The sequence below is a fragment of the Photinus pyralis genome, unplaced genomic scaffold (genome assembly GCF_008802855.1).
Source record: "Photinus pyralis isolate 1611_PpyrPB1 unplaced genomic scaffold, Ppyr1.3 Ppyr1.4_LG4, whole genome shotgun sequence".
Taxonomy (NCBI): Eukaryota; Metazoa; Arthropoda; class Insecta; order Coleoptera; family Lampyridae; genus Photinus; species Photinus pyralis.
The window spans coordinates 22,118,307-22,142,786 of record NW_022170511.1 but is presented as its reverse complement, the minus strand read 5'-3'; the positions used below and the strand labels follow the sequence as shown (position 1 = coordinate 22,142,786).

At 35.6% G+C, this 24,480-nt stretch overlaps 2 protein-coding genes and 1 long non-coding RNA gene across 4 annotated transcripts; all 3 read left to right on the top strand.

The window, feature by feature from the left end:
- Positions 1-203: 203 nt before the first annotated feature.
- On the top strand, positions 204-2,194 carry LOC116167871 (zinc finger protein 99-like). Its single transcript, XM_031483460.1, has one exon. The coding sequence runs from the start codon at positions 580-582 to the stop codon at positions 2,167-2,169; it is 1,590 nt and encodes a 529-aa protein (XP_031339320.1). The 5' UTR covers positions 204-579; the 3' UTR covers positions 2,170-2,194.
- A 6-nt stretch (positions 2,195-2,200) lies between these two features.
- Positions 2,201-3,072, top strand: LOC116167891. The gene is made up of 2 exons (XR_004144668.1): positions 2,201-2,408; positions 2,762-3,072. It is a non-coding gene; the product is annotated as an uncharacterized LOC116167891 (long non-coding RNA).
- Positions 3,073-15,614: 12,542 nt separating this feature from the next.
- LOC116167874 (protein maelstrom homolog) lies at positions 15,615-24,117 on the top strand. 2 transcript variants are annotated; one of them, XM_031483472.1, is made up of 11 exons: positions 15,615-15,636; positions 16,285-16,416; positions 19,504-19,846; positions 22,001-22,128; positions 22,328-22,421; positions 22,473-22,624; positions 22,679-22,876; positions 22,943-23,074; positions 23,527-23,641; positions 23,695-23,733; positions 23,786-24,117. In XM_031483472.1, the coding sequence occupies exons 2-11, from the start codon at positions 16,294-16,296 to the stop codon at positions 23,842-23,844; spliced, it is 1,383 nt and encodes a 460-aa protein (XP_031339332.1). In that variant the 5' UTR covers positions 15,615-15,636; positions 16,285-16,293; the 3' UTR covers positions 23,845-24,117. The 2 variants fall into 2 exon arrangements, with proteins under 2 accessions (XP_031339332.1, XP_031339330.1); XM_031483470.1 differs by lacking the exon at positions 15,615-15,636 and adding an exon at positions 15,646-15,887.
- The last annotated feature ends 363 nt before the right edge of the window (positions 24,118-24,480 follow it).

Sequence of the window (24,480 nt, the reverse complement as noted above, 5' to 3'; positions counted from 1 at the left end):
TAACTTAACCGATTTCGTAATTAAATTGGACGGCGGTATTTTTAAAAATGTGACAGCTGTCAATTGTATCTACTACTCATTTGAACTACTCAATAGAGTGATGTGTTTTTTTTTTAAATCGAACAGGGAAATTACATTGCATGCAAACTCCTATGTTCGCATTTAAAAAAAATTCACTGTATATGTTTATTTCTTGATGAGGTGCAACCAGAGACATGGACTACCACTCCATGTCTCTGGGTGCAACATCGAAGGGTCCAAGTGTTGGGTTATGTGTATTGTAATAACCTTCACTGATTACGTATTTACCTAAGTGTCCTAGTTATTCATAATTCGCCTTTGTGGGATGAAATAACCTAAGACCTTTGTTTATATAAAAAATGCTAAGACGCTATGGGAGTCGGGAATGTTTTCCACCGAATATCTATTTTGAACATAGCCTAGTGACATTCCAAGGTGACCGATGTATTAACAAGTTATTTAATTTTTGATTTGTACTGCCATATTGGCTGTGCCACTTTTTCGTTTCTTCAAGAAGTACCTGTTCATGTTTATATTGTAACCATTTCTTGTGTGATAATGTCTGCGATTGTAAAAGTTGAAATCAAACAAGAAGAAGAAATAATTGCTTCTCTGGATGACAAAGTTTTACTTGGCAATGATGGCTCTGTTCCAATCAAGTGTGAAGTCAATGAATGTTCGATTAATGTGGGTTATTCAAACGTTGGTGAAAATAAAATCCAGCAGAAAAATGAACTACTGATTGAACATTCCAAAAATTTATCGTATGGCCAACCACAAATTAAAGACTTTTGTTGCGCTCAGTGTGATTTTGCAAGTAATTATAAATCCAATTTGAGAATTCATTTACAAACGCACAAGGTTACCAAAGATTTCGAATGTGCACAGTGTAATTATGCAACTCATAACAAATTCCTTTTAAAAAATCATCAGTTAAAACACAAGAGTACCAAGGATTTCCAATGTGAACAGTGTGATTATGCAACCCATACCAAATTCAGTTTTAATAATCATCTATTAAGACACAAAACTGTAAAGGATTTCAAATGTGCTCAGTGTGGTTACGCAACCAATTATAAATCACACTTTAGAAGACATACATCAACACATAAAACTATCAAGGATATCAAATGCGCACAGTGTGATTATGCAACCCATGACAAATCCAACCTTAAAAAACATCTGTTAGCACACAGCACTGCGAAGAAAATCAAATGTGTAGAGTGTGATTTTGCCACAAACTTCAAACACACTTTTAAAATGCATCTGTTGACACACAAAAGTGTCAAAGATTTAAAATGTGCACAGTGTAATTATGCAACTCATAACAAATTCTATTTTAAAAATCATCTATTAATACACAAAATTACCAAGGATTTAAAATGTTCACAATGTGATTATTCAACCCATAGCAAATTCTATTTTAAAAATCATCTATTAAGCCACAAGATTACCAAAGATTTAAAATGTACACAGTGTGATTATGCAACCCATAATAAATTCAGTTTTAAAAATCATCTATTAAGACACAAGACTGCTAAGGATTTCGAATGTGCTCAGTGTGATTATGCAACCCATATCAAAGTCAGTTTTAAAAATCATCTGTTAAGACACAAAACTGTCAAAGATTTAAAATGTGCACAATGTGATTATGCAACCAATAATAAATCGCACTTTAAAAGACATATGTTAATACATAAGACTGTCAAGGATATCAAATGTGCACAGTGTGATTATGCAACCCATGACAAATCCAATCTTAAAAAGCATCTGTTAACACACAGCACTGCGAAGAAAATCAAATGTGTACAATGTGATTTTGCCACAAACTTCAAAGACACTTTTAAAACGCATCTGTTGACACACAAAACTGTCAAAGACATAAAATGTGCACAGTGTAATTATGCAACTAATAATAAATCACTCTTTAATAGACATTTCCTCAGACACACGACTGCCAAGGATTGGCAATGTGCACAGTGTGATTATGCAACCCATGACAAATTCATTTTTAAAAAACATCTATTAATACACAAGACTGTCAAGGATTTCAAATGTGAACAGTGTGATTATGCAACCAATTATAAATCTAATCTTAAAACACATCTATTAAGACACAACACTATCAAGGATTTTAACATAAGATAATTAACTGCCTAAATATGCATAAGAAAACCATGGCTTTCCTTGTGTTATTTCATTAAAGTAAATACGCTACATTACATTCGTCATTCTTATTGTTGTTTAATATTGCAATGTTGTAGGTCGATTTCCCAATGATTATGCAGGTACATAATGAGGATAATATATTATTCACCAATTTTTTCCGCTGTTTCATATTTCAACTGCAACCAGCTAAGTATTCGATGAAGTCATCATCTATTTAGGTATTGATTTTTTCATCAACATTGACATTATCGCTAGAGCAGATTTTACTTTTCATTCTCCTGTCTCCGGAGAGAAAAATATGAAAACACAATTTCAGTTTTCACTGAAAAAGGTTATCTACTGCGTTACCACAGAAACAGCACCTAACTATTCATAAAAAGGAAAACAAACTTGCCTACTTGACGCTAATAAATCCCTTAAAAAACTATCATGTAGGTAGGCCATGGATGATAAGTAATAATACTTCTCCACATAAAATAGTCTAAGTACTATAGGTATTATTTAATTCATTTTGTTTGCTAATATTTAACGGTCTTGAATTGTAAAATTTGTTATGCGAGGTATTTTTCAGGGTAATATTGAGATGCCCCAACCTTGGCAACGTCCTGTGAATATGATTGTCGATACGACGCACCCTATACATCATATTAGTTACACATGCTGCCAACCGAAACCTGGTGGGATTACCGAAAAGGGAAAGAGAGCGAAGATGAGACGGATGGAATTTCTCGGAAGATCACATGTGTTTACCATTTCAGACACCTGCCGTCCAGTTTTTTCCTAGAAATGCAGGGAATGGGCGATTTTCGGGTGGTTTTTAGGGGTGTTAGAAGATCAAGTTACCGCGTCGCTTGGGGTAGTCAATAAATACGATTTAACATGTGTACAGAGTCTTTTTCTTGTAACCGGTTTCAGTGTAAAGTATGGCTTATCTTGAAATAAGTATTTTGTTATACCTTAATCATTACTGCGTGCTTTTGTTTTTTTATATCAGGTGAGGTATTTGCTTTATTCAATTAATCCATAAATGTGTTTAACTTGAATGCAGATTGTAACCCTTTACTTATGTACTTACTTACTGAATTCAATCACTTGTACCTCTAATCATTGACTCTAATGTGTAACCTTTGTTGGTTTTGGCAATCATGTTTCATTGTCGTTAGGGCTGCATCTGTATTGTACGTATTTGCATGTGTCCCACTATTTGCGTACCGTGCTTTTTAGTCGCTCTCGATTATTGCATTGCATTTTATTATAATTGTTTATTTGGGCTGTGAGTAATCAAGAGGAAAGTTTATACGGGCCTTGGTGAACCTAACACTAACATTTTCACTCGTTCCGAACCCAACAACTTTGGTCCAGGATTACAGGGTCTCCACTGGTCCTGGGTAATCCTCCCGCCCAGCGAGGTATATTTGACATCTCTTGGTTTTGTCCGATGTATGTGTTGTAATACCTGGGGAATGGCTCGATCCCATTTTGGTTACTCATAGCGTGTTTGTAGTAGTTACCCCGGTTTCGAGAGGACTCAAAAGTGCTGTACATTAGATGTTGTTCATTATAGGGCTACTCCGAATTAGGTTTTCCTGCAGTTTTCCTAATTCGTAAGGAAAATGCCGGAGTAGTATAGAGCCACTTAAGACGCTCTGCAGGGGCACCGTTTTGGTATTAGCTTCAATATAAACGTAATCAGCTATTGTTTTTGGTATTCCTTACCCATAAAACGCCCTCAGTGCCTGCTGAGAACCCAGTTATTACACAACGTAGGTGTCCTACATGACGATCACGATCTTAGTGCACTCGGAGTGGCCCCAGAGTGACAGATTCTCGCGGGAAATGTAAGCGAGAATATTCAAATAGGCAGCCATGTTAATTTGGCATTCCCGCTACTACAGAATATGGTCCAATATTCCAGTGTGACTTGAAGTTGGCGTTAGCCACCATAGTAGGAGGCTAATGGCCGTTTCCACCGACAAATTTAAGCAGAGCTTAGCTTAAGCGTAGCTTAAAATCCATGGCAACGATTATTGAGACAATGGTTGCCATGGATTGTAAGCTATGCTTAAGCTAAGTTCTGCCTAAATTTTTAGGTGCAAACGACCATAAGATCATCACAGCAATCAGCATTTAGGGAGGTATGAGCAAACCATACAAATTCAACCGACAAATGGGAGGGTTAAGAGCGAATACGCTGACTCAAACCTATCAAAATATATACAACAAATAATGATTATTTAAGATTTATAAGGTCATACCTCATACCTTCTAGTCTAGCTGAAATTAATGAGGACCTCATAGCATGCTGTGTCTTCTATTCAAAGACATTAAAATTTTTAACTTCCTTGCTTCCATTCTATTCGTTCAAACGTCCGTCTACTTGACTGTTCAGCCGACGCAACTGTTGACTAAACACCATAACGGTGTTTTAGTATGTAGCAAACGTCAACATATGCCTGAACGATTCTGTTGACACAACATGTATGTCTATGGTTTCACCGGCACCAATCAACGTGCGGTGTCACTTTTTAATTACTTCCAGAAGGATCTACATGGTCACCGTTGTATAGGTTGTAACCACTTCTTGTGTGGTAATGACGACGATTGTAAAAGTGGAAATCAAACAAGAAGAAAAAATAATTAAATCTGTGGATGATAACTATTTACTTAGCAATGACGTCTCCGTAACAATCAAGCGTGAAGTAAATGAAAGTACGATTAATGCGAGTTCTTCTAATGTGATGTGTACTTGGGAAGATGCAAATAAGGTTCAACAGGAAAATGAATTAGTGATTGAACATTTTGAAGATTTGTCATATGGTGGCCGATCGCAAATTTTAACAAATTTTAATTGCGCTCAGTGTGATTATGGAAGTAATTCTAAATCAAATTTGAGAGCACATTTACGAAGACACAAAACTACCAAGGATATCAAATGCTTTCATTGTGACTATGCAACCAATAACAAATCCCATTTTAAGAGACATCTATTAACACATAAGACTGCCAAGGATTTAAAATGTTCACAATGTGATCATGCAACCAATAATAAGTCAAACCTTAAAAGACATTTGTTAACACACAGGACTGCCAAAGATATGAAATGTACACAGTGTGATTATGCAACCCATGTCAAATCCAATCTTAAATTACATGTCTTAACACACAAGACTGTCAGGGATTTTGAATGCGCCCAGTGTGATTATGCAACCAATAACAAATCCAGTTTTAACAAACATTTGATAACACATAAGACTGTCAAGCATATCAAATGTGCACAGTGTGATTATGCTACCCATCACAAATCCAATCTGAAATTACATTTGTTAACACACAAGACTGTCAAGGATTTTGAATGTGCACAGTGTAAATATGCAACTAATAACAAATCCAGTTTTAACAAACATCAGTTAACACACAAGACTACCAAGGATTTAAAATGCGCACAGTGTGATTATGCAACTAATAGGACTTTCAGTTTAAAAATGCACCTGTTAATCCACAAGACTGCAAAGGATTTAAATTTAAAATGTGCACACTGTGATTATGCAACAAATACCAAGCCCAAGCTTAAGAAACATCTTTTAACACACAGGGCTTCCAAGGATTTTAAATGTGCCCAGTGTGATTACGCAACCAACAATAAATCTCATTTTAAATCACATATGTTAACACACAAGACTGTCAAGGATTTTAAATGTGCTCAATGTGATTTTGCAAGTAATTATAGATCCAGTTTGAGAGCGCATTTACAAATACACAAGACCACCAACGATATGCATTCATTGTGTATGCAACTTAAGAAATTCCGTTGAAAAAGACATCTGTTATCACACAAGAGTATTAGTAATTTATGTGGGCAGTGAGGTTATGCAACCAATAATAAAACAATTTAAAGCATTGTGAGACACAAGGTTTTACGGATTTTGAATACCTATGCCCTGTGTAATTATGCAACTCATAGTGAAGTTCATGTTTTATAACATCCAGTCTGATTCCCTACGCCACAAATTACAAGAACCACTTTAAAGTAGGTACATCTATAATTGTGAGACACAATTTCAAGGGGTTTTTAAATGGACTCATTAGTCCATACAGTAAATGGACTATATTAATACGGCAGGGCTTAGGCAAATGGATGCATTGCATGCTAGATATTTTAATCTTGTTTTCCTTGTGATGTAATGTAAGAATTAAATAATAGCAGAATGATCTTGTACAAAAATCAACACAATGAAAAAATTTCTACTGAAAACATGACATGACAAACAACTCTTATAATGCTTGCTTTGGGGAGAATACCCTTCACAGAACACTGATGCCGATTTACAATCATATGGTTTAATACGAAAAACATAGAAATGTAAAACTGCATCAGGTGATCTGGGACTGACATTCTCGCCTGGCGAGCAATATACACACGGTTTGTTTTATTAAAAGCTGATTATACATCCCAACAGTCCTGCAAAAATATCAGCTGATAATGGCATCTCATATTTGTTGAAATATAAATATATGCAGGATTTGAAACAAACTTCTGTGCACATGAAATAGTTTCATCTACTTGTAAAAATGTCATCAAGAAAACCTTTCAAAAATATAGCTTCTTTAATTGCTTGACAAATATAGCTACATAAGTATTCTGCTTCAATACGTACTGGATAAACTTACTGGTACTTTATTTATTTGATTCCCATGAAATTGCCTCTTCTGACATTCCTGACAACAAAAACAAATAACTAGGATAAGATTTTCCATCAATTATTTCTCCAATCAGCATCACAAAATCGTCTGATTTCCAAACCACCCTTTTTGTATTAAATTCCCTGATAAAATACTTCCAAATTCTTGTAGCTTGTTGAACATGAATATTTGTGTAGCAAGGATTAAACTGGCTTTAATCCCATGGTACATCTATTCTTTGATGCGATTCGTCGATTAGTTTCGATGGTGCAGTGTGTGGGTGTGGTGCAGAGACTTGTTATAACTAGACCGCGCGTAACGTAGATTTTTCTATGAACGCCTGTTGTCAAGATAGGATAGGCAACCAACTGTTCATTGCGGGGCAGACGTACTTTCTGTAGCTTGCTTCAGTTATCCTAAATTTTAGTAGCAAAAAAAGATAACATATAGCTGTTAACTGTTTTAATCGAATTTATTGGTATTTTATTTGAACTAAATTGGTATATAACTGCCTTACTCTAGTCCTAATTTGATTTATATGTGTATTTTGGTGGTGAACACGTATGGGAAAATATACTCTTAAAACTAAAGATGTAAGTAGTAAGATATGATAATTTAGCGGATTTTGATTCAATATAATGCCTATCCAAAAACCCAAATGGGCTGTAACTGTTATTTATTTTTCTTAGACTGCTGATAACCATTTTGTTTACAACGCGGTGTGGTGTGGATTGAATGAAAAACCTGAACACATTTTCAGCAATTTGGTAAATTTTTAATGCATCGCTTGAGACGTGCAACAATCCTCCACGATTTTTTCTAGTTAAAAGCTTTGAATGACTCTCTGATGCGAATATCGCATCTGCACATATGGAACATTTAACAGACTTAAGCTATTTTTCTTGTAACAAAACCTGAAATATACTTAGTACCAGTAAGTACTTAGTTACGTCTATACCTAATAGGCAAATAGGTATTGCCGTTATCTTGCTGGTAAAGGATGTCGAACAATAGTTTTACGTTATTTTAAGTGAATGGGAAAGTCGAAAACGCTCGGTATTGCATTATTGTTTAACACCTTCGTAGGTACCTTTCTAAAATCGGCTACATGGTTTATTCTCAACAGAAATTTATCTGTTCACTAATTCGAGCTAATCACGAGAAAGATTAATGAACGGAACATCTAAAATAACAGCTTATTTCATTATATTGCATAAATCATCTCAGCGATTTTTGCCCCGCGGTGCATTGTGTGTTGCATACTGTGTCGACAACACCTTAGATACGTTAAGCGCAGTCTAGTTATAGCAAGTCTCTGGTGTGGTGCATGTGCCCTATACATTGTAGTGGTCCTAGGGGGTCTATCAAGCAGACACTAAAAATGTTGATTTACCCTATACTTACCGTTGGCAACCCTGGCAAAAAACTACAAGCAGAGCCATCTACCTTTCAAGTCGAAACGATGGACGTTTCGCGGCACTTATGCATTTGGATAGTAGTCTGCTCGATATGGTGGTACGAATGAACTCCTACCTTGTGTAATCGGTTCTTGTATGTGTTGGGACGTGAGACATAATCGGGAAGGGAATGAAATAAAAGACAGAACTTTTGTGCGGTAGAAGTGGCAAGAACAAATAAATATATTACGCAGACAAGACCATCCCAGGGAAACCTTCTACGGGACAAAAACCCCGGCATAGGCCACACAAATACTTGAAATAAATCGCCTACAGCAATAAAATGCAAGAGAAAATTCACATAAATAAAACATCTCAAATTGTATGATAAAAATCAGATAATCACATCAAATGTAATTAAACAAGTTCATAAAAACAAAATACACATCATAAATGCAGTGGAAAACCTGATAAATCAATTCAGTACAAACACACATCAAAATACATGTACATGATCAATTGTCTCGGTTGGTATCCATTCTCCTATTGGTAACTCGAAATGGGGTGAAGTGTTAACCGAAGTTGAAAAATTTTATTTACAAGACCTTCCCTTTCAATTTGAACACCATCAGAAACCAAAACCTCTGTAACCCACAAGCCAAGGAATTAAAGGTACCGCAGTAATTTGTTACAATATAACACCCAATATCTTGAATGCAAGCGATCATATTTATTGGAGGGGGGAGGATAAGAAGTTGTCCCTTTCAATTTAAGGAGACTACAGGAGTGTAAGGAGGTTCATAATAATACAGATGGGAGGTCCATGATTCCATACAAATCAGGTGGAAGAAAATCTCATTCATGAGTGATTAAAACCTCCGCCTAGAACCATTTTTTTGTAGTGTATTTTCGCATTTGATTATTAAAACTTGTTTTTCACACAAAAATCTATTGTTGCAAGTCAAAAACTGTAGTATGTGCATACCTACCTTGACTATCCTTAATGTCCGCTATTTGGAAGACTCCATCTCTCAAATTTGAACATAATGGACGATTATGGGTGAACTGATAAAGGATAAATGAGACACTCAGTCTTCCCCAAAGAACCATTCAATAATTAAGCAGGATGTTTCATATATGCTTACATGAACACTAATAATATACGGTCATTTTCAAAGTAACATCACAGCATACCCAGAACAGCATGAAAACTCACTAGCGCGGGAAAATTTTGCGCAACTAATCGCGCATCCTGCCATCTTGGTATAGATTTATCATGGGCGTAGTCAATTTGTTGTTTGCGCGATTCATTATTTCGTTCCTAGCAGTGGCGTACATTCGGACCCGATTGTTTTATACACTAAAAATTATAAATAGGAATTTTAAAACAAATAACACTCAAAAACTTATTATCTGGCGCCACCAATAAAGTTTATTCTATCCTCGATTCTATCTCACATTGTTCTTTTTCTACAGCCCGCTTGACATGGAGCAATAAAAATTGCAATTGCATGCAAGTTGCAAGAAAAATTGCGAAAGGCATGCGCAGTTCAAAGCCAGCTGATCAATTGCTGCAAGAAAGAGACTTGCATGCAATTTTTATAGGACCGGTGCTATTTTTCTTGCATGAATCGTGCAATTCTAGGGATAAATCTAGTTGTTTTTGTGGCACCAACCTAGAAAATACAGCGGCGGTAACTGTGATGCTGAGAGACGCACTCATTACTTGTTTTTACTAATCTTATTTATTCTTGTAATTTTCATGTTTCTTCAAGCAATCAAAATTTAATTTTCATTTGAGGTTAACAACTTTGTTGACAAATCCATATGTTTCTTCTGTTGGCAGACATGTGGCAATTGAAATAGAATTGGACCATGTCAAATACCATGCAATGCTTATTGCATGCAAGGATTTGACCTTGCAATTTCTTTCTGCAAGTTCTTGCGCGTAGTATTGCTCCATGTCAAGCGGCCTTACCTTAAAAAACCAGTGCATCGATATACAAATCTACTACTTGATACGATTACGGTCCTGTTGATACCTATACCAATACCATATATATCTATACCAAGCTGTCACCATTTATATTAAATTTTCTGAATACGGCTCTGCCTTTTATACCAATGCAAATGGCGCAAGGTCAAATTTAGAGAACAAAATTTTACAGGAGTAGAGTAAGTTTTCATGCTGTTCTATGCTGTGGTAACATAAACACTTACATACAATGCTAACTAAAATAACAGTCTTGAAACTGACGGTGATGCATGAAGGTAGCATTAGAGATTTGAGAAAATTCATTCAAATAAAAAACTAAAACTGAAGAAGCCGTGAAGCTGAATCTCCATCAGTGTGACACCTTTAAATTGAAAATTTTTGGAGTTACCTGGTCTAGGTCATAAAAAACAAACACTAAAACTGGCAAATTATCCCAGCAAACACCCAAAATGGACAGACATGAGTAATTAAATGGGAATCAATTCAAATGAACATAATAATTAACATCTTCAGGACCATCTTCATTAAGTAGATCAACTGAAGCCAATAATTATTCACATATGCATACTGTTCTTTGGAGAAGCCCATTAATTTTTAAACTTAACGACATACTACATTTTCACAAAATCATTTGCACACAATTTTATTTCGGGTACTAATATGTTAATATGTACATTTGTAAACTAAAATAGCACTAATTTGGATGACTACTGGGTTGTGGCAAACGATATTTGGCCATCTCTATTTCGGCTTCGTAATAACTAAGTTGGTGATACGAAAAGTATTCTGGATTTTTATAGTTTCCACTTTTCGAGGCACCGGATCCCACCGGATCGTTTCCGTGTTTGAAAACAGCATCACTTAAACCGGCTACATCGTCATGAGTTGGGGCGTTTGAGGATAGGGGAGTAGACGACTTCTTTTGGGATTTTTCCGTTTCATAAACTGCAACGGTGTCTAATCTCAACTTACTTGTAGAAAAGCAACGCACTCTACTCAAAAGTCTTATTCCACTTACACCCAAGAGCATTATTATTTCTATATTTTTATTACAGTTGACCGACTCAGAATTTATTAGAGATTATACAATAACCAAAATAAAGATTTTGACAATATTTGACAGTTGACAATGAGGCATATATACAGGGTGTTACACGACCGTTCGAAAAAAAAAAATCGGGTTGTAGAGGGCATCAAAACAAGCACTTTTTCCAAATAAATCGAGGGTCCAACGTGTTTCGTTTGGGAGCCACCCAAGAGTGTTGAAATCTGCATTTCTTCTTTAATTTTTTTCTCAGCAACCATAAGAGTTACAAAGTCGGGTGGCATGTCTTTGAATAGGTTTTTGGGTATGCTCTTTTCCGATTTTGCAATTTTTTTTTCAAAATTCCTACCCCTAAAGGGCGCACCCCTAAACTAGGGTGCAAAAAAAATTCTGATTTCGACGAAATTTGGTATCTGGGGTTTTTTTAACATGAAAATCACGAATCTGAAATTAGTTTTTGAAAATTCGAAAAAAAAAAGTTCCACTGCAATTCTTGGCGGGACAACGAAAATAGAGATAATTCCACGAAATTTGTTGTGTACATACTAAAGGAGTTAAGGAACAAAACTGTCGAACAGTTTTTTAAAATAACTTTTCAAACAAAAGTTATACTCATTTGAATGTTGGTCCTTCGGGTCGCGAAGTGTCCCAAGCCTACTAGTAAGCCATAATCAGGGTTCCCACGACGACGTCTTGCAATGAAATGGCAGAACTCTACTCTAAGACCATAATCCGTTGGATGCAGCTGCTGTACTTTTTGAATGTGGTACGGGTACAGTAGTTGTTCTTTCATCACACGCCATACAGCGACGTGGTTCGTACCAGTTACACGTGATACAGCCCGTGTGCTAGTGGAAGGATTTTCCTCAACTTCTTGTAGGACCTGCTCTTCGAATTCAACATTCCTACCAACTGGCCGTGCCCGTGCGGCATAACTCAGGGATCCTGTTTCTACTAAGCGGCGATGCACCTCAGAAAACACTCTACTACCAGGAAGCCTTCGGTCAGGAAATCTCTCTCCGTACAATCGTCGAGCCTCCAAACAGTTTCCATCAGCCAACCCATACATGTAATGAATGTTTGCCAATTCGAAATTCGAATAGTTTCTATCCATCTCGAATAGAACGGAAGAAAAAGAACGCAACACAAAAAACGACGTAACTGACGTTTTACAATAAGGACGAACCTAATAAGTAAACATTCCATTGTTTTTAGGTAAATTGGAACCACGGACTGACCTTTTCGATTTGTCCTTAAAAGGAGCGTGTTCTTTTGGAAGTTATTTTTCAACCTAAGATTATGAAAATTTTTGATCATAGTGAAAAAGTATCATACGGAAAGTGATTTGACTTTTTCCCCTACCTTATTTAGATAATAAATAATCGATCAGCGCTTTAAAATACCTTGGTAGGTGTTTTAATCGATACATCGAATTTTTTAATCATTTAATGACCGAATTAATTCCAAATAACAAAATATCGACTCAAACCGTTAATCTTTTGTTTTTGCGACATTGTCAACCAACACATGCGAAATTATGGCTTACTAGTAGGCTTGGGACACCGCGACCCGAAGGACCAACATTCAAATGAGTATAACTTTTGTTTGAAAAGTTATTTTAAAAAACTGTTCGACAGTTTTGTTCCTTAACTCGTTTAGTATGTACACAACAAATTTCGTGGAATTATCTCTATTTTCGTTGTCCCGCCAAGAATTGCAGTGGAACTTTTTTTTTCGAATTTTCAAAAACTAATTTCAGATTCGTGATTTTCATGTTAAAAAAAAACCCAGATACCAAATTTCGTCGAAATCAGAATTTTTTTTTGCACCCTAGTTTAGGGGTGCGCCCTTTAGGGGTAGGAATTTTGAAAAAAAAATTGCAAAATCGGAAAGAGCATACCCAAAAACCTATTCAAAGACATGCGACTTTGTAACTCTTATGGTTGCTGAGAAAAAAATTAAAGAAGAAATGCAGATTTCAACACTCTTTGGGGGGTGGCTCCCAAACGAAACACGTTGGACCCTCGGTTTATTTGGAAAAAGTGCTTGTTTTGATGCCCTCTACAACCCGATTTTTTTTTTCGAACGGTCGTGTAACACCCTGTATAAGAGAAGTATATGGATAAACGAGTGGACACGCCTATCGCCAACGTTAGTGGATGGAAATATACTTCTGTCATTAGTTGGGAACTAGGCGCTAATGCGCTTGCCTGTTATTATGTAGTGTTATTTACCAAGAATTTACTCCAGTTTGACATAACGGATTGAGGTTAAATTGTTTGTTTTGTTTATTAGTTATTGAACTTTTGTTTAATTTTAATAGTAAAGAAGCCTTTCGTAGTTATATAAATCAGTATACGTAAGTGATACACAAATCACAATAATTGTAAAGGAATACCTAATGTTTGGCAATTTTAGTGTGTTCATTACTTAGAAATAAAGAAATGCAGGTACTTGTGGGAAAGTGGATTCTTCGGTTTCATGGCACAAGTAAGTTACAATGCAATTATCTGCAATCAATTCATTTATGCCATACCTACTTGTTATTAGATTCCCAAGTGAAAAAAGCAACAAGAATCGGTGACTGCAAGCATGTGAACTATCGGAATTCGATGATGTAAAAACAAGGTTGTGTTCTCGTCATTTTAACCGCTATGACTGCATTGATTTGGATGCACGCAAGCATGATGGGGGCGAAGTTATATGGGGGTCACTTAACACCTAAAAGATTTCCAACTCGACAATGTTAATTTTATTTTAAAATCAGTAAATGTCTTTAATTTAATTGTGTTTCTTTGAACATTGGTAATGTATCACTTTATATTATAGCTAATGCGAACTTATCCAATTTCATGTTATATTCAAGATATAATCCCTATAGGCATATTATTTCAAATTGCAATTTAAGTTTCTAAATCGTTACAAAGTTTACCTTCGAAGTTGAAGGGTGTAACCGTAAACAAACTCCGCTGAGGAAGCTCGAAAGTTCTCAGTGAAAATTCTACAGATTCCAAGCAGAACGATACGGAGTACCTTGAACCAGAACGCACTGGGTGGCACATGAGCGCTGATTTGAGTTGGCAGTGAAATCATTCAAGTAGGCCATTGAGTGCAAGTCTCGAATCCTTGTGTGCCGAAAACAATGTTGAGGGCACAAAAAAGGGAAGATTCAAATTGTCTGATCGGTGAAGATGCTAGTAGGGGAATCGAAGCGATATAGTCAACAGAGGTAAGAAACGCTTCGGCGGCGATTGGTCTTGGGAGGGTGGGCCTCGGCCAGCTAGTATACTTATCTAAAGACATCACAGGATCAGACAATAGTGATAGGAGTTGGCAGGTGGAATGGGGCCAATGTGGTGAATATGAACCTGCATGAAGCGAATAGAAGTCTGGGTGAAGTTTCCGAATGGTGCGTGGTTGTGTTTACATATGGTAATTGCACACAATAATGGTTTAATAAAATTTTAACCCTATTTTCGAGTTATAGGTTATGAAATTTGAAATTGGCGCTACTTAAAAGTAGGCGGAGAAGTAAATATTTACTTGGGGAGTTTGCGCATAAATACCGAGTTGAGGACTAAGGAATAGGGCAGCTCTCTTTTATGGCAAACAATTTGCACATTGCAATCATAGGCGGTTATCCATATACTTCTCTTATATATATGCAATGAGGTGTGGATGGATGTGGTTACTGTAGAATTAGTGGCTAAAATCACGCGGGTGCCCTATGCCCTTGCGTGGAATTATTTTGGATGCGCGTCGTCCGAATTCGAAAACGACCTATTCGTGTGAGTCTCGCAAATCATGTAAAATATGAAGTTTTGTGTTAGGATTTAATAAGTTACAAGAAAACCTGTACGGGAAATGTAATTGAACTAAGGTTATTATTAAAAAATGTTCCTATTATGGCGATCGATTTCAGATCATATCGTCTGGCCCAGTCAACCATTGTTGAGGAGGAGAAGAACTCAATTAGTTATTTGGCATTATATATATGAAGAGCTGGATAAACTTTAGGGCCCTTTATAAATTGTGCTTTTAATATTAGGTACCTGTTCTGAAAATAAAGAAAATGAATAATTTCTGAATGTTTTACAAGAAAATAAAAATTACTAAAAAAAACTAGGGATTAAAATTATCTGTTAATACACAAAAATTAGGAATTAAAATTCAATAAAAACGTGTAAAAAATCTTAAATGGATCGTTTTCATTACGCACACCATATGTATACGATCATAGACAATGGATCGTTAGGTTAGGTTAGCTGTATTATATGTATACGATGAAATAATGTAACCACAGCCATTAATTTGGCATCAGGCATTAGGTATGTCAATTTTCAGGTACCGGTTTCTTTACTTTCATCTTGAGTCTTGACACAATCGTGTAAAAATTATTTAAAAATGTTCTAAATTAACGATAACCTAACTGCCTTTAGGAACCAAGTTTACTTTCCTTCTCCCACTATTTTTCCCTATCTATACGTATTGCATTTATTCAGTTTTAAGTTCTCGTCCGGTTGACTGCGTTAGCTGCACTTCTTAGTTTATCAAACGAAATCAAATTCTGCATTCCGAGGTATGTTTTCCATAAATCACTTTACAAAAGTGACCCTACTGCATTTTAATGCGTTTTAGGGGTAGAAAAATTGTTACTCTAATTTAATTCATGGTATTACTCTATTACTGACTCATTTCATCAGCCCAAGTTAAATATGTTGTTTTGTTTACTTTCCCATATGTGAATCTTGAAAATAAAATATTTAATTGAAAGTGTTCACATGCTTTAACACATAACTATGACTCACTCAAACTTGTACAAGCACCACTTATTCGGTACTTAATTACCCTCCTTGCTAAGTAATGTACTGTTGAATTGCAGACACTGTTCTACGCCTACTTCGTTATTTTTAATATCGATTAGTGCACTGTGCATGGAGTTCACTGTTTCGTGCTTTTTACGTAATTTTTTTTAGATTTTGAAAATGCCACCTAAGAAAGGAGGACAGAATGGCTTCTATTACTTCTTTATCGAATTACGACAAAAACATCCGAATTTATATAGGACCAACGAACAGGCTGCTTCAGCAGCAGGCCCACTATGGAAGGTAACATATTTTCTAGAATTTAATAATAATGATAATGGTTGGTTGATTAAAAATACCCTCAAGTCAGAACAGCTAGATTAACAATCCTAACCTAGAAATGTCATGTCCTCCCCAAATCAAGTAATCTATTGTTTGTGCAAAACAGTCGTACTCAAACAAAGACTGTAATTTATTCTGGTATTAACGGGGCTGTAAGACAAAGGTGGTTCATTTTTAGTCTTGTTATAAGTCGTGTTCGTTTCTCATGATTAGATCGGTATCACTTTCACTTCGATCAGTGGTGGAAGTGAGACCTTAAATCGAACGACGAAAAATAGCTTGACCGTTGCAATAGCTTGGTTATGTTTTTTTAATTTGAGGTTAGGCTTTAATTGTGGGTAGGTACTAGAATTGTGGAGTTTTTATCATTACTTGAAAATTCGCTATAACGTTTTCCCTACGAGAAAATAATAGCGTTTTCCATATTTATAGGTTAACATAAACAAACGATCCTACGCTACTGAACTGAACTACATTTAGTACGTTCACTTTGAAGTAATATTTAAGTGGTGAGGGTGTACTGATTGAAGCAGAAACAAACGCAGTAGGATCATTTGTAGTTAGTAAAATAGATACAATCAGGAGAATTGAACACTACTATTTTACCTCGTATTTTACGTCAAATAGCTTGTCCTGTCTACAGGGTATAGCAATTAAGTATGTATGCTCGCCGACATGCTCGCAAAGGTTTTAAAATGGGGCCATGAAAAAAATTTTCGTGGTCTCTTGTCAACATGAAAATGAAGAATTGAAGATTAGTTTTTTGATTAAAAAAAAACTCAACTGCAATTTTTGGTCAAACAAAAATTGTGAGACTTTCAAGAAATTTCCCTAGTGATCATATTGGATTTTTGTGGAATGAGATAAAGGACAAAAAAAGAAAAATAATGACGAACTTCCTTTTTATCCCTCTCTTGCCCTTTTAATGCAAGGTTCTCTTCTTTTATTTTTTACTCGTAGTGCTAACCAACACGGCTATGATGGCGATGGATTCAAATAAATTTCTTTTTCTGAGCTTTATCTTATTCCTCTTCTTATTCCGTAAAAATCCAATATGGCGCCCATAAGAAATGAGAAATTAGTAGTCAATTTCTTTTTTTTTGTGCGTTTATTTGAAGAGATTTTTTAATAGTATATTGAAAGACAAGTGTTACAATGCGACCTCGAATGCGACCTATTGTAATACGACTATCTTGTGGCACGAGTGGCGACGCGAAGCGTAGCCACGAGTGTCCGCAAGATAGGAGTATTACAATAAAGCATTGTAACACGCGTTTTTCATACTATTTTTTTCTATTTCGGTGCTTTAATTTAATTAAAAAAATCATTATCAGAAACTATAGGGAACATTAGAACTAACATGTTTTATGTTGGGAACGCTTTTTATGCCGTTAAGTTTTAGGTTGGCAGCGTATTAAGACTGACATTTTGAAGTTCAAACATGGAAGTACCCAACGAAGTACCTACTTGTACTAACTAGTAACTGCCAACTTAAAAGATGAGTTACCAAAAAAAAAACGACTATAATCACTGTCTTTGTACAACTGTTTTCGGCCGAAAACAGTTGTACAAAATCATCATTGTGACACCGAAATAGAAAAAATAAATGGAACTTTCTCATTGCAACTTTTTAGCTCCTACGAGCTGGTATAATTAAACTTTAAGTTCGACGTTTCGATTTTTTGGCGCCATCATCGACATTATTTTCTTTAAATACGGATGTACAGGGTGAGTCAACGATTGTGCGGAGTAACTTAATGCTTTGAAGATAAGATTTTTCGATAGAGTCCTTTTGTATTATGATATGATTGAATTTCTCCACATTTTAAAAATATTTGGAATTATACAGGGTGCGCCCAAATGGTACATTTCTTTAAATAGAACCACCTGTATTTGAATGCATTTTTGAATTCTCCCTGTAATTGTAAGTCTTTTTAAAATTAGAACTTATTTCAGATTAAAATATAAAAAGTAGAAAAACCACGATATTTGTTTGTTTTTACTATCAAATTTATTCTCCAGTTTTTATAGACTTAAATGAAGTATTAGAAAAATGAATTAATAAATATGATTTTAGCTTTTAACGAGGCAGATAAAAATTGCCTTTTTTTTGCATAGCCACCTCACTATTATGTAAATTACATTTAACTTATTTAAGATTTGAATATAAAAACCAGAAAAATCATGATATTTCGAAAACTATTACAGATACGTATAAGACATTATTATCAAAAGTTGAAGGTTTTTGGAGGAGCTAAAAGATGACAGAAAAATATACCCGGTGTTCCATTAAAAAAAAGTTATATTTTTTAATATGAAGTTTTGCAACTTTGGAGCTAGAAAAAAGCACCCTGTAAGCTATTTTTTTGAATGTTTTATAGTAGATGTATTTATTTGACTTTTACTTAACCCATGATAAAAGATATAAAACTTGGAATCAAAATTTAAGTAATAATTTTGCCAATATATACTGACGCTTGCAAATGCCCAATTTTTCTTAAAAATCGAATTATCTTTAAAACTACTAGATTTTCAGATATTAACCATATAATAAAAAAGACGTTCAATTACACGTAGAATTCAAAAATGCATTCAAATACAGGGGGTTCTATTTTAAAAAATGTACCATTTGGGCCCCCTACTTTGTGGGCGCACCCTGTATAATTCCAAATATTTTTAAAATGTGGAGAATATTCAACCATATCATAATACAAAAGCACTCTATCGAAAAATCTTATCTTCAAGGCATTAAGTTACTCCTCGCAATCGTTGACTCACCCTGTACAGTATCTTTTTTTAATGCAATGCGTTTTTAGCAGTTCACTGAATACTAGAGTGAAGTATTTTTTGTGGTGTGTTCTACGCATCTGATGAACGTATCAAGAATTGCAGTTGAATTTTTTTGCAATGTTTGAAAACCATATGGCAGGAGCATCATAGACCCTTGGTTTATTTGGCAAAAATGTTTGTTTTGGCCCCCTCTTATCATTTAATATTTTGTCTAATGGTATAGGTTATCATTATTAATAACCTCAATGTAATTACCAGGAAATGGACGCAGAAAAACGACGACCATATGACGAAAAGGCGCGCTTATTAAAAAATAAAGAGAAAGTGAGGTACACCTCCTCGGGACAGAACGTAGAAGTCCTTCAACGCCAACAAGAACAGGAAAGGAGAAAGATACAGGATATGAAAGAAGAGATTGAGAATACGGTACTGGCAGCTCTGGAAGCGAACACTCTTGTTGATAAAGAATTTCATGTAATTCACATCAACTACTTTTGTGTTTGTCATAAGCAGTATTACCCTGCTGAAATTTCAGTGGTTAGATGGAATTTACGATCTGGTGTAAAGGATGATAATGTTTTCCACATGATGTGCAAACCGGGTAAGTACATCGATGACATGTGAGCGTGATATACAACGGTGTGTATTCGTAGCTTCATAGCTATTTCAACTTTGCCATTTGATAAGAAATATTATTGGGTAAATTGGTTACGAAGAATCCCTGGGAAATATTTTCAAGTTCTAAAAATGACCACCAGAGGGCTTAACTGCCATCTTAAATTTTAAAATTGCATTTTCTTTAAATTCCGAATAATAAACTAAACATTTTTTTTCACATTTTTAAAGAGAACCAGTTTATCTACCTATCATTCTCGTAAAAACAAAAACTCAGTTATTTCGAAAACAAAGATGGTGTCAGCCGTTCAATTGTTTTTGCAATAACCTGCTTTAACTTCTTAACCGTTTGAGCGATTGTTAACAAATTTGGTATAATTGAAAAGAGCATTCCTTGGGCAATAAGAATCAACGGACTCGAGCGCCACCAGAAGATTAAAGCCTTGCTTCTGGTCAAGATCGGCGGTTTTAGAACGAGCTCGGAAGTTTGATACAATGGATCGCCAGTTGAAGAAACGGCTTCGTCCAGAATTCGGCGGTCGGTTGCGTCCAGAGAAGCAAATAAAACAATTACGGTACACGGATACGGTAGCGATTGCCCTAACGAGTACGCAAGTAACAAGGCATAAACCTCGGCATAAACTAATTAGCGCTTTAGCGTTAGCTACAGGAAAAGGAAGGCAATACCCCCCTTATAATTAGCGGCAAAAAAATACAGCAAACACCCACCTTTAAAATTTCCGGTACAGTGTTGTAAGTAAGATTTCAAAATGTACGCGAATACAGCTAAAAATGCCAAAAGATCTCCCTAAATCGTGCTGTTACCTTATTACCCAAAAGATGTGGAAATTGAACTCGAATTTCCCAGGGGATCGGCGTATTCGGTTATTTACATTCAAAAATTAAAACTTCTTTATTAATTGTGCGGCCCCATGACGTCCAAAAAATCGGGAAGATGTTTCAAAATCTATATTAATTAAGCGCGCTTCTAATGCCACAAGACCCAATCCAATCAGACGAGGTTCTGCAACTCATTTTATTAGCTACCATTAATTAAAGTTAATCTACCGGATTAGAATTTCCAAATTTGGTAGCCTAGTAATGCCCATTGTTTACTGGAATTTCGGGTCAATTGTAAAACTCGACGCGGGACAAAAAGTGACAGTACACACTTGAACTGTCAAACACAATTTAATGGTTACCTTTATATGTAAATTTTTATTCTTGCACCTTATTTTACATTTATTATACCGTTACCATATATCTTTTTGAATTTAGGAGTCAGTAGGTTTTCTTATAGCTTGTTCTTCAGGGTTTTACACTATCATTTCTACGCCGTACTTGTAAACTAGAATCTGTAAATCAAACTGACATTTATTGTTATACGGTCACAATCTGACATTACCAGGTATATTGATCCTACAATCAAAAAATTTTTTCTTTCAAATGTGCACTTTAATATTGAAATTACCGTAGCTGATTAGCGGAGTACAAAAATAGCGTATATATCACAGGAGTAAAGTGCGTCCTTATACCTCGGACCTGCACCCTCGGGATTAAAACACACACTTTAGTCCCTTGGTGTATAATATACTATTACATATCTCTACATTCTACACGAACAATTTTAAAACTGACCAATGGCAACTGGTTTCCTTATAGACGGCGCTAGAAGTTAAAGTTCTACCTTCTGTTTCCAACTCCTAAAAAAAATTACGGAACAACACTTTTAGTAACGCAGCGCCTCTAGATACTGGGGTGTTCCATGAAGCTCTTCATCTATGTACAGTGTGATCATAAATTCTAGCATGAAAACTGGGTGTTTTGTTATAACGCAGTTGATTTCCACAGGTCGATTCCTTTAGGAATATTAAAATTATGTTAAACAATATTGTTATACGAATACCTAAAAATAATCGGCCAGTACTTTATACAAACCAAAACAATTTAATGTCCTTGGCAAAAGGTAAATTGGAAATATGGAAGCAGATCGCTTCTTGATAGCACAGCTGAACTTCATGCACCGCCCTGGTAAGGTCAGCTTCTTGTTGAATGGAAATTTTAGTATGATACATATACTGAAAAAACAGCACTCGTTCATCAGTAATAGTTTCTATTATTATTATTATCAATTTTATAGGATCATTGCCCGTGGGATATTCCGCCGAAGCAATTAAGATATCCGAAGATACTCACAAAATACCTCCACCTTGCTCACCGGAACGTAATATAAAAGATGTCGCTTTTGCACTCGAAAAATTTATAGCAGTAAGTACACAAGTATTTAGCAAATTGAACACATCAACGCTGTTGTGTGACGTCATCAAGTTATTGGTATTAAATTTGCACCAGCGATTCTAATCTAAATTACAGCCAAACTGAACCAACTTTATTAACAAATTAAGAGCAGTGAAATATGTTTAATACGGGAGGTATCCAAACTAAACCAAACTTTCATCTTTTGCAGAATGGTATGCCCAATCGTAATGTACCATTATACGCTTCTGATAAAAATGCTCCTGTTGTTGCTAATGTTATTCAACAGCTCTCTGACGCCTTTGGTATTGTACAGCACTTTTTTGTTCATTGTTTTACTATTTTTCCCATTTTAGGCATACCCGAATATAGAATATTTTCATTGCAACATCTCTTTTTTACATTACGTAATAGCAGTAGTAAGGGAAAAGTGTGGATCGCCTCGAGCCTTGCCCAGACGGAGTTAGAAACTGACAAGTTTGAATTCTTCAGGGAGACTGTGTGTTCTGTAAGATTCGCATCCACAAGTCGAAAAAGAGAGAAATACTTCATTTTTTTGTAGTTTCACGAAAACGTTGACGTTATAAGTCATTGCAGTCAGTCGATAGCTATACGTACCGTGTATACAATTGCAAACAATTGCTGTGCCGATATGGGCATTGATCTAATATCAGGACAACATGTGCCGAAATCTGCGCAAATAAAAAGCACAAGAATGTCTAGTCATGCTAGCAGTATTTCATCATCTAGTAACGGTTCTGTTAGTATCTACTGTTTGTGATTCTATAGAGCTATTTTTACATGATTTATTTATGTTTGCTTACAGTCATGGGAACAACCTTCCAGGCGTCGCCAACCCATGCAGGCGGGATATTTATCTCGAGGCGAAACTGAGCCATCTGAACTGTCCGATACCAGTACCATGATAGATCCAAATGAAAATTACGAAGGCAGCGAGGTAGGGATAACATTTTGCTATTGGGGTGTACCGTGTGTCCTACACCCCTATTCCTCTCGCTTATGCAGGTGCATAAATCATCCCCTGAAACTGATATCCTTTCTATGCTTTCTTGCTTCAAAAGTATTGTATATAACTCGCTATTTAATATCGTTCTGTTTCCAATTCCGTGTCTTTGTTATACTCGAATTTACCCTTTATTAAATTAATAATTCTAATTTGTTCGCAATGGTCGCTAATTTTTTATTATACGTTCTCGTAAATACCTCGGGCCGGGCCCCATGTTGCGACTTCTCGCGGTTTTTTTGTACTTTTGTTTGTGTTTATTTCTATTGTCTACAGTCATGCAACGTTGCTTCCAGTTAATACTTGTATTTGATTGTTGAGATTTGCAAAATAGAAGTCTGCACTTCAACAACACTGCGATAGGTCTAATCACATTTTTGTTTAAGGACGAGTGGCATGTTGCAAAATCCAAAAAGAAGCATTCGCCCATTGAATCAAACAACTCGAGTAGTGATTATACCCAAACCTCCGGGTCAAAGCTTCGACGCCCCGTTGGTTTATGTAAGTTGTCTTAGGTTTTTATTGTTTGATCTACATACCTTTGTACCTTTCAGCGAGCGCTTTAGCAGGTGTATCTAAGCTGTCTTTATCGAGTAAGTTAAATAATATTTTTGCATACAGTGCAATTTTAAAGTAACTTTGTAGATGAGCCTAGAGGACGTGGTCGAGGTATTGCTGCAAATTATTCCAATGCAAAAAAGTAACTCACGCTTATATACTGACTTAGAACTGCAATTGTTGTTCTTTTTTTTATTACACTGGAATACAAAATGTTTCTGGTGCCATTGTTTTTGAATTAAATTTACCATTGATAATTTTTCAATAATCAATGTACACATCTTGTCACTTTCAGTGTTTATGAATTTGTTTGACGTTCATCTTAAATCATTCTTAAGTATTACTTATTGTCTATGTATAATAAATGTACATATTTTTATAGTGACGTTATTTTTCAATATAAAATTGTTTGACATGTTTCTGTTCTTTTATTCTACTGGAGGAAACTCCTCACATTTCTCGGAAAATGGAAAATTTATCCATCCTGTTGAAACCTACAGGTTCCCGCTTTTGTTTGCTATTGTGAGCCATAGATCCTTGTATTTGTATATATGAACAAAGCTAACTGTAATACTTCGCGTTGTGTCCAGAAAATTACCTTCAGATATTCATACAAGACTGACATGTCATGGCCAGAGCAGCTAAAGACTACTCGGTGTGGGATTTGGACTGGCCATCCAATATCCAAACTTATTATGTGAATTTATTGTAATGCTTTAATGATTCGTTTTTTTGTATGTGTGATTTTTTAGAAATTCCAGTGGAACCTGTGATTCGACATT

Bases quoted from the DNA above. Each gene is read 5' to 3' on its own strand.
- LOC116167874 (XM_031483472.1), top strand. From the start codon at position 16,294: ATGCCACCTAAGAAAGGAGGACAGAATGGCTTCTATTACTTCTTTATC. The intron at 22,877-22,942 runs GTTAGTATCTAC...GTTTGCTTACAG, and splicing joins CATCATCTAGTAACGGTTCT to TCATGGGAACAACCTTCCAG. The intron at 23,075-23,526 runs GTAGGGATAACA...TTTTTGTTTAAG, and splicing joins AAAATTACGAAGGCAGCGAG to GACGAGTGGCATGTTGCAAA.
- LOC116167871 (XM_031483460.1), top strand. From the start codon at position 580: ATGTCTGCGATTGTAAAAGTTGAAATCAAACAAGAAGAAGAAATAATT.